The following is an 11,316-nucleotide window of genomic DNA, read 5'->3' as shown; positions in this document are numbered from 1 at the left end:
TTTTAAAATAGAAAATTAGACGATAAAGAATAAACTTGACGGAGCTCAAACTCAAAACAGTCACTGTTTTGGAGCACACTGCCTCATAGATAACCTTAAGACTAACATATTGATACTAACACCCAAAAAACTTTAATTTTGATTTCATGGGGACTTTAACGTCCGCTCTTTCCGGAAACATGGCCACTGTTGATTGAAGGGCCGCACAGCAGGAGGCGCATGTAGGTTCAGGAGTACGAGCAGCCTGTCTTTCAGAATATTTCTATCAATCTTTAGTTTACTTGTACAATGTGTTGCAGGTATTTCATCTTTTCTTACTGATGGATCAATCAGAAAGTCTCCAAACTGCTCTGTCAAACTTGTTTTGAACTTGTTTCGAAAGTTACTTTTCCCATCTAGTCGTTGTCTGCCATGTTTCCATCCAAAGATGCGAATTTAACTTATGCGCAAAACTGAAATATCGTATAAAACATTTGCGAATAAAGCACCGTTTCCATCCAACTAGTCAAAAAGAACAAAATCATCACTTCCTGGATAAACTGGCACTAAATATCACTAAGAAAAGTAGGAGAAGCCACTGAATATAATAATTTTCATAAAAGATTAATTACTTGTGCCTCAGAGCGAGCAGACGAAACACAATAAATGCTGTCATTGCTTTCGGAGGTGATGTCTGGTGTTTGTCATGTAAGACAATTATACAGAAATACTTTGGTGACAGATTTGCTCAGGCATTTTAGAACAATCAAAAAAACATTTCAGATGCTGTGCAACGAGATCAGTCTGCTGGTTAGTCAAGTTATCCCGTCCCATCGTGCAAGGTTACATGACTTTTTGATGCGCATGGTGGAATTTATTCCGTAAATGTGTTTCCATCATAGTTTATGTGCATTTTTTCTTATCGGATAAAACGTTTATCCTACTCAAAGTTTATCTTCAAGTTTTTTTATGCACGTTTTTAGAATTTATGCACACCTTGGTGTTTCCATCCAACTTTTTTTTATGTAATATTCCAAAATGCGCATAAAAATGATTGCTTTTAAAGTTAATATATGTACTGAATTGCAACTGAATTGCAATCCCATTGCATCATAGTAAATGTGTAATTACAAATATATTTAAATACATCATATGCAAGTTTCAGTATAAATGAAATTAAAGTATACTTTAGTTTATCATACACTTAAACTATAGTTCAAAAATAATAGAAGTACTTATGAAATGACATACCGTATAAAAATGTACTTAAGTCAATCAAAAAGGCACTCTAAAATTCAGCTAATAGCATTTTATATAAATTTAAAATATAATACATTTCATTTAATTGGAATTAACTTTGAAGTGTCTAAAAACATCACATTCAGTTTGCAATTAAGCAGAGTTGTGGACTCGAGTCGCATGATAAATACACATATTTAAAATACACATAATCACTATATACTACACTATATACTCCTTTATTTGACCCTCTAACTCTAGCACTTTCTATTCTATTTGAATTATACTTTATCTATATTTATCTTCTTTTTTTTAAAAAAACAAAACAAAACAAAAAAAAACACTAGCTTTCTATTTTTTCTATTCTATCTACTTGTTTTTCTTTGTGTGTGTGTATGTGTGTGTTTATATGTGTGTGTGTGTATAATATATATATATATATATACACACCTTGCTACGTGTACTGCGTTAGGCTAACCAAGACTTGTCATTTGCACTTACTGTATATATTGTTGCTCTTTTGTTAGTTTTGACTGCTTTTATTGTCCTCATTTGTAAGTCGCTTTGGATAAAAGCGTCTGCTAAATGACTTAATGTAAATGTAAATGTATACTACTTATAAGATGAAGAAGAAGAAGAAGAAGAAGAAGAAACTGATGCATATTGAAACAGCAGTAGCCTAATAATAGGCTAAACCTTTCAAACATAACTACATTTTTTGTTTCATGTGAAACGCTTGTATGTAGCCTACATATAAAGTTCACTCTATTCTTCCTATTTACCAGCCACTCACGTTCTTGTCTTTCAGAAGAAATGGATGAATTCATGTGTTGTAAATCTGACAGGCTTTAGGCTACATAGCGCACAATAGCCTCTAAACTAAGCCATCAACTGTGATCATTATGAACTTGTTTAAAACACAAAATACATTTATTACATAGGCTATATTTGTGTATCTGAATAACTACAGTTTTGCCGTGAATAATTCTGCATGCCTCATTTCTTAAACCTGATATAGTGAACGGTGTGGTGCCAGACATGTTTGGTTTAGGCTACTTAGGTCGACATATAACTCGTAAACTCGACATATTAACTCAACCCCTAGAATTACTAAAATAATAACATTTTATTTTGAATGAAGAATAACAAAGACAGTGCAGCGCCATCATTATAACCATTATTGCACTCGTCTCCGTGACAGCATGAAATTTGAATAATTATTATCAATATTTGTTGAAGAAAACACATCATCCAATCCATCTTTTAAACCCATTCAATGATGGTTTCTTATTTTTATTTAACATTTTTATATATTATAACTATTGTTATTTATTTTTCTGCTTCATTTCATGTATCTCTTTGCCCAGTAATTAACGTTCTGTATCAATGTATCAGTTTAAGACTTGAAGTAGCCTGCCATAAAGGTTTTATAGACCTACGTCAGTAGGTGGCGATAAATCAGCATCTGTATTACATATTAGCAAGTTATTAAATATTTGACTCAATCGATTCATTAAAATCACTGAATCATTAACAAATGAAAGTGGACTTAAAAGAAATTATTCATTCACTTAAGCCTATATTTGTTTACAAACAATGATTCATTACTCAATGAAACACCACTAATAATTATATCTTTATAATTATACTTACTATATAGACCACAGTATTAATGACTTTAAATTTACTGTAGTAATTAATACATAGACACTCGTTTGGGCAAATAGCACTAATGACTTGTTTGGGACTTGAAGCTTAAAGTTGAGGACTTGCAACTTGACTTGGACTTGCCCGTCTTGGCATGGGACTTGACTTGGGACTTGTCTGTCTTGACTCGGGACTCGACTCGAGACTGGAATGCAAAGACTCAAGACTTACTTGTGACTTGCAAAACAATGACTTGGTCCCACCTCTGCAATTAAGCATTTTTTTTTTTTTATCCCAATAAACAAATGATTATTTAAATATTTTTTAAATGTAATATATTTTTTAAAATATAAAAAATATACGTTACTTGTCATTTATTTGTAATTGTTTGTGAAATTTGTGAAAATTGTTTCAAAGAAAATCCTTACACTGAAAAAAACTATTTTCAATTTTCAAATTGATAGTACATTTTATAACTGATAGTACATTTCACAAACGTAGAAAGACTGAAATACTATTTTCTTGTAAAACATATTCTAATAATCTTTGATTTTTTTTTTCCTCCAGTGTTAACATTTTTTCCAGTACACATTAATTTGGGGATTTAATGTGTAGCTATATATATATATATATATTTGTAGCTGCGGGTTTTTATTTATAGGTTTTAATCAATTCACAGCCCTAATAGAAACCAAGCAACCAATAGCATTGTTTGTAATCGTGGCTGGTTAGGACAAAAGCTTTTATCGTTTGTTGATTTATTGCATCAGGCTTGTTTAGGACGTGGTGAGATTAATGTTGTAATGAACTGTCTGATTGGTTCATTGTTGTGTAGACACATTTCAACCTCTATAATGGGTTTAGCTACAGACACATGGGAAAAACCAAGAGCTACTCACATGATGTCAGTGCAGGCGATGCAGGGCACTCTGCGTGTGTTGGGCATTATCAAGTCCAGTGCTGCTGAAGTGTCATTATCACAGGTAGGGTGGGCAGCACATTTCAGGTAGAACTCCTGCAAGAAGCACAAATGAGATGTAATCATGCCCTGCAAACTCCCACGAACAGTCTCAAACAACCCAACTGCAGTGGTTTTTATGGATTTGCAGCATGAGGGTGGTAATACTGGACCCAGCTGGGATAAAGCTACCAATTTAGTCCAACCAGTGGACGGTCCTTTTTGTCTGCCCAGCAATACAGCGCTAGATGGACAAAAAGGCACAATAAAAATGGTGTCTAGACTGAAAATGTGGCTTTGTAAAAATGAATAAATTCTGTTTGAATGTAGTATGTAGACAGCTTTGGTAAAATGTTAGTGACTATGTAATGATAAAAAGTGTGACCTCGAAATTTAGGTTTGAACCCAGTGTTTTCCTGTCCTCTTCTGCTATCTCTATTGTTAAAAAACTGCTTCTCCCAGCCAGCCAACCTGATGTTCAGCTGGGTTAGCTGTTCAGTCAGCTCGTCTCCCAGCCTGACCAACTTATAAGTGCCCAAATGTCCTTTAAAACCACCAAAACAGTCCAGCCTAACAAGCTTGTCTAGTCTCAACTAACCATCTTTTGTTGGTTTAAGGTGCTTTTTCATTCAGGAAAATGGCACAATAAAAATTAACATAATACGATAAAATTGTTGCAGACTCACCGCAACTGTGCCATCACAGTCTTGTGACTGGCATACTCCATGAATCCTGTTAGGGAGAAGGACATCATCCCAGCAGCATGGCCCCTACAGACAACACACAGAACACCACAGAGATGATGGACGTCAGTCACAGGAAGATGAAGAGAACTATGGTAATTGGACGACAAGTAAAGAGCAGGAATGTGATGAGAGAAGGGTCAAAAAAAAGGACAGTTTAACTCAAAAGTTTAAAGCGGAATAGATCAAAACCCCACAACACTGGTAAAACATGCCTTTAACGCCACATGAAAAACGTACCTATAGATACAATTCACTGTTGTTTCCAGCTGAAATGAAAATTAGTGGAAGTTAAACACTAACAACTTCTATTCATTATTTTTTATGACATATTTTTGCATGGTTCCTTGCACAATATTATGTTATGACCTCAAAACACTTTTTACATAGTGCACAATTTGTTAAACTAATAGAATTCCTAAAAGAATTTGCAGATTTCCTCTCAGACCTATTGGTTAATGTTGATAAAGCGCTAATTGTCGGAAACTTTAACATTCATGTTGATAATATAAATGATGCATTAAGACTTGCGTTTACAGACTTAATAAGCTATTTTGGAGTCAAGCAAAACATAACCAGACCCACTCATCGTTTTAATCATACACTAAATTTAATTATATCGCATGGAATTGATGTTAATGATATAGATATAGTACCTCAAAGTGACGATGTTACTGACCACTACCTTGTATCGGGAATTCTGCCAATTACTGATATTAACTATATGGCTCCGCGTTATCATCCGGGTAGAACTATTGTTCCAACCACCAAAGATAGATCCACAAATAAACTGCCTGAATTATCTCAACTGCTCTATGTACCAATAAATACACATGAACTAGACGAAATGACTAGCAATATGGGCACTATCTTTTCTAGTACATTAGAAGCTCTTGCCCCCATCAAATTAAAAAAGGTTAGAGAAAAACGTACTGCGCCATGGTGCAACAGCAATACCCATTCTCTCAAGAAAGAAACGCGCAATCTTGAACGCAAATGGAGAAAAACTAACTTGGAAGTTTTTAGAATTGCATGGAAAAACAGTATGTACAGCTATAGACAGGCTCTAAAAGCTGCCAGGGCCGAGCATATCCACAAACTCATAGAAAATAACCAAAACAATCCAAGGTTTTTATTTAGCACAGTGGCTAGATTAACAAATAACCAGACGCCACCCGATCTAAATATTCCCTCACAGTTTAATAGTAATGACTTTATGAATTTCTTTACTGATAAAATAGATAGCATCGGAAATACAATAACAAATGTAGAATCAACAGCGTCTTGTAATTCAGCTTCATTCATTGCACCCAAAGAAAAACTGCAGTGCTTTACAACAATAGGACAGGAAGATCTAAATAAACGTATCACTGCATCTAAACCAACAGCATGTTTAACTGGGATAGTCATAAAGATCTACCAGTCGATCGCGATCGACGGGTTGGTGACCACTGCTATAGATCATGACATTATCATAGATTGATTACAAAACTATACATGTATTCAAGGGCAGGCAGGCAGGCTTTAAGAGGGTTTAGATCCTACCTTTCCAATTGCTATCACTTTGTCTATCTAAATGGGGAATCATCTCAATTAAATCCAGTAAAGTATGGAGTGCCACAAGGATCTGTCCTAGGCCCTCTGCTATTTTCAATATACATGTTGCCCCTCTGTAATATTATTACAAAATACGGAATTAGTTTCCATTGTTATGCTGATGATACTCAACTATATATTTCAACAAGACCAGATGAAACTTCTAAATTATCTAAGCTAACAGAATGTGTTAAAAATGTAAAAGATTGGATGACCAATAATTTTATCCTATTAAATTCAGACAAGAGATATTACTTATTGGACCAAAAACAGTACACAGAATCTCTTGGATTACAATATGCATCTAGACGGATGTACTGTTACTTCCTCTACAGTCAAAAATGTGAGTGTTATATTAGACTGCAGCTTGTCTTTTGAAAAATATGATTTCAAAATCATATTTCCCATGATACAAAAACCACATTCTTCCATCTTAGAAATACTGCCAAGTTACGGAACATGCTACCTGTTTCTGATGCAGAAAAGCTAGTTCATGCATTCATGATCTCTAGACTGGACTATTGTAATGCACTGCTAGGTGGTCCAAAATGCAGCTGCTAGAGTCCTTACCAGGTCAAGAAAATATGATCATATTACCCCAATTTTACATTATCTGCACTGGCTACCTATTAAGTTTCATATCAGATACAAAATATTACTACTTACTTTTAAGGCCCTAAATGGTTTAGCTCCTGCGTAACTAACTAGTCTTCTATCACGCTACAATCCATCCCGCTCCCTAAGGTCACAAAACTCTGGACTCTTGGTAGTTCCTAGGATAGCAAAGTCCACTAAAGGAGGTAGAGCTTTTTCACATTTGGCTCCCAAACTCTGGAATAGCCTTCCTGATAATGTTCAGGGTTCAGACACACTCTCTCTGTTTAAATCTAGATTCAAGATCTCTATAGCCAAACATTCACATAATGTATCTCAAACTGAAATCTGATCAAATGCACATCAACATTCTTTTGCTTGGGTTGAACACATAATTTTTTGCTTAGTTGGAACAGCAGCTACGCTAATTTTTCTCTTGGGCATCCCATGGTAACTAGGAATTACACAAGCTTCAGTCTGGATCCAGCCCTTAAAAAGACCTGAGATGTCCAAACACCTGAGAAGAGATGATGCCAACCCCTCAGAAGACCTCAGATGATGCAAACCCTCCAACAACATACAAAACTACCAAATTTTGCTATACGTTTGATTGCAACATATAATCATTACTGTTAATAGTGCTCACCGCCTGTTTGATTACATGACATTAACTAACTGCTTGATTTTTTACCGGACATTTCAGCCATATGGGCATCAAATTGAGATAGTCAACACTGATAAGCTATATATAATGTAGAAACTTTAATTTTCTGTAAAGCTGCTTTGCAACGATTTGCATCATGAAAAGCGCAATACAAATAAACTTAGAATTGAATTCAATTGAATTAAACTAATACATTTTGATAGCTGTATCACATAAACCGCTCCATATGCATGGCTTTTCTGACATAGTAAACTTGCTCAGCAGCTCACCTGGTGCAGCATTGCACTTGCAATTTTGAAGTATCAGGTACAATACCGTGAAACAGAAAACATATTAAAAGAGCTCAAAACTCTAAACTTCCTTTAGGTTTAATGTAGGTGGTATGTTATTTTCGATTGCAATTGAGCATTAACATTTTATACCCGCTCACTGTCCATTTCATTTCCGAACTGCAGCGATACATGCAACAATCAAACAACTAGATTCCTGTTCCTCTGTTTCGAATGAAACAGAACATGCTTTTAGCACCACTCACTGGACATTTCACTTTGAAAAAAACATACAGTAATATTATTTTTCAAAAATGTCGCCACAGGTGTGGTTTTCTGATGAGTCTGGTTTGAAAACCCAATACCTTGAAATGCTAACACTAATTCCTATGTCAACTCTGATTTCCCAAACCAAATTTTATGGTCTTAAAGGAGTAGTTCACCAAAAAAATAGTTATTATTAGTTATTATTATACAGTTATTATTTACTTGCTCTCATGTCTCTCAAAACTTTTTTTCCCCCACTGAAACACAAAGACATTCTGAAGAATCTTAGTCATAATGTGCAACAACAGTTCATAGTGATCATGGCTGTAGAACTCCTAAAGCAACCAAAAAAAGTACAAAAAATAATGTTGGTGAACATAGAGTTGTGTAAAGAGATTTCTTTTTGCAAAAATCTACTAAAAAACATCAATGCAGGTTTGAAACGACGTGAAAGAAGACCATATAATGATAGTTTTTCATTTCAGAGTGGACTATCCCTTTAAAAATCACCAGCATCACACCGTCCTCTTTCTCTACCTGCCACCTCCGTCACACACTCTTCCTTGTCCTTCTGCCAGATTAAGACTCTCTCCATCCATAATTGTTTTGGGACAACGTCCCTCCTCCGCCTGACTCTGACCGTGCCTGATTAGCATAAGCATTTAAACATTCTGACAGGGCCCTTAATAAGCAAGAGAAAAGGTTAAGAAAATCATTACTCGCCCACAGGGGGAGCAGGAGGGGGTGAAGGGAAGGGAGGGCGGAGGGATGAAACCGCCGTGCATTGGTGGAGGAGCCCGGAGATTACACGAAGACACCTGCTTAGAGACAGCAAGGAAAGGTCACACAGGCCCCCGGCGCGTCGGCTCAAAACAAACGCACGCTCACACACGCACTGCTGTGAGTGTAAATGATTAATGAGAAAAACGGCGATGAATTATTCAACACACCTCCCGCATTGTTCACATCAGTCTCACCTCCCCACCCTCTCAGGACGTTTCTTTTTTTTCTCCATGGAGGAGAATCAACATCGCAGTCCCACAAAGCCTTAATTACATTATTGTTTAACAAACAGGGCTGTGTCTGTGAACCAGCTGTGAGGATTCTACTTCCCGTATCCAGCAGAGACCCATCTGATACACACCGACCCAACTCAAAGCCCTGATTGGTCGACTGCGCTCGAGTTCATCGCACTCAATTAGACGTTTGAAGTCAATGAAAACACAAACATGGCACACATCCAGAGAAAACAGGGTTCAAGCACACACCGCAAATACTCTGTGTTTGAACACATGGAGGGAACAGTGTAGTAATCACAGTGACATCAATCTCTGCTTAGATAAGAAACCATCTTTGGTTAAAATATCAACTGCAGTTACACTATAGGCACAATTAAGACATTTAATTGACAAAATTTCGGAGCATTTTTATCCTATGAGAAGCATCCCATGTTTTTGTTTCAAGACCCATTAGATATTTCTGATAAAGTATATAAACTATAAAACTAATATACATTAATCATTTTACAAAAGATTTTTAGTTCAAATAAATGATGTCCTGAAATAAATTCTGTTCGAACTAAATTTCTATTCATCAAAGAATCATCAAAAAATACTTCCACACTTTTCCACACATCAGTAATACTACTACTACTACTAAAAATAATAATATGGACCATGTGACACTGAAGACTGGAGTAATGATGTTGAAAATTCAGCTTTGCCATGACATAAATACATTGTTTTTTAAAATATATTAACATATAAAATAGTTATTTTGAACTGAAATAATATTTGCCCATTTTTACAGTATTTTTGTTCAAATGAATGCAGCCTTGGTGACCATAAAGGCCAGTTCACACTAAGGACGATACCGATGAAGATATAGTTCTAAAAATCGTTCTCAATATTAAAGAATAGCAGAGTCCACACCACAGCTATAACGATAAATCCACAGAGAAACGATATCATTGGAATCACTTTCAAAACAATTTTTTTCTAGCTGATGAATGATTAAAAACATTGACACCCAATCAGAATCTATGATATTGTTCGCTGGTGTGGACGCTAATATGGATATCTTTATAGTTATCTTTATAGTTATCGTCCTTGGTGTGAACAGGCCTTAAAGGGGTAGTTCACCCAAAAATCACCATTATTTACTCACACTCATGTCATTTAAACCCTTAAGACCTCCGTTCATCTTCGGAACACAAATTAAGATATTTTTGATGCATCCCGTGAGCTCTCTGACCCTCCCATAGACAGCAAGTGTCCTTACACGATCAAGGTCCAGAAACGTAGCAAGGACATCGGTAAAGTAGTCCATGTGACATCAGGGCAGAGATGTTCACAAGTCTTTAACTTGGAGTCCAAGTCAAGTCCAAGTCAAGTCTGAAGTCTTTAACTTGGAGTCCAAGTCAAGTCTGAAGTCTTTAACCTGGAGTCCGAGTCAAGTCTGAAGTCTTTATCGCTGGTGTCCGAGTCAAATCTCGAGTCTTTAGTCACGAGTCCGAGTTGAGTCTCAAGTCATTTAATGGCTTGCTAAAAAAATCTCATTAAGAATCCTCATGTACTGAAATCTTCCTATTTACGAAGCTGTTTTATAGGCTATAGACAAAATATATATTCTATGATCTGCTTTGTAAAAAAAAAAGAGGTGTTAAGATGTAAGGTTAATGTACATCCAGCCTGTTATTTATAGGCAATGTTCTAATCCATTACCATGTTCAAAACAGTTTTTCTATAATGAAATTCTATAATAAGAGTCCGATCTACCATGACACACAAGGAAATATGTTACACAGATATTACAAAACCATACAAATAAAGTATTTCTTTATTATATAAGTCAAGGGTATTCAATTAAAGTTCCAAGGCACCGCCTCTGTATTTTCTTCTAAGCAGAGGTCCGAAATGTTTTTTTTTTTTTTTTTAACATGTATTGCATTTTTACATTTAGATACATGCGAGGCCATGTGACAGAAAAAATACTGTTTCTGTTCAGGGTTTTCCTCCTGAAATCTATACTATTTTAATATTTTAGCTTACTTAAAAGCATTATCTAAAAACAGTTCTATCCTAGCCATCTAACAACAATTTTCCCAATTTTAATTACATTATTATTTTGAAATGTTCTTAGCCTACAGATTAATAATGCTAAATGTAGATCACAACGTCTTGTCACATCTGTTTTGAACAGTCAGAGTCATAGGTTATAGATAGATAAATAGATAGTATGAAAAATATATATTTGTAGCATTGTTGTTTTCTGCTGTGTTTTGTTGTTTCTGTTTATGTTAATATAACCGCGTCATCCGCAGCTCTAAACTTGGCGCCGGCGCGCGTCCGGAGAGAGAGA

The 11,316-nt window shown here is 35.5% G+C and overlaps 1 protein-coding gene across 3 annotated transcripts in view; it reads right to left on the bottom strand.

The window, feature by feature from the left end:
* LOC107739476 (E3 ubiquitin-protein ligase parkin-like) overlaps positions 1 to 11,316 on the bottom strand; it is a 160,572-nt gene that overhangs the window by 73,456 nt on the left and 75,800 nt on the right. For all 3 annotated transcript variants that reach the window (XM_016551597.1, XM_016551598.1, XM_016551599.1), the window contains exons 5-6: positions 4,510 to 4,593; positions 3,765 to 3,880 (exon numbers count right to left, since the gene is read on the bottom strand). In XM_016551597.1, the coding sequence (XP_016407083.1) occupies positions 3,765 to 3,880; positions 4,510 to 4,593 (200 nt within the window). The remainder of the gene's footprint in view (positions 1 to 3,764; positions 3,881 to 4,509; positions 4,594 to 11,316) is intronic.

This window comes from Sinocyclocheilus rhinocerous, unplaced genomic scaffold, assembly GCF_001515625.1.
Source record: "Sinocyclocheilus rhinocerous isolate Xijiao unplaced genomic scaffold, SAMN03320098_v1.1 scaffold345, whole genome shotgun sequence".
Lineage (NCBI taxonomy): Eukaryota > Metazoa > Chordata > Actinopteri > Cypriniformes > Cyprinidae > Sinocyclocheilus > Sinocyclocheilus rhinocerous.
The sequence above is the reverse complement of the archived record's forward strand: the minus strand, read 5'-3'. Positions and strand labels throughout refer to the sequence as shown.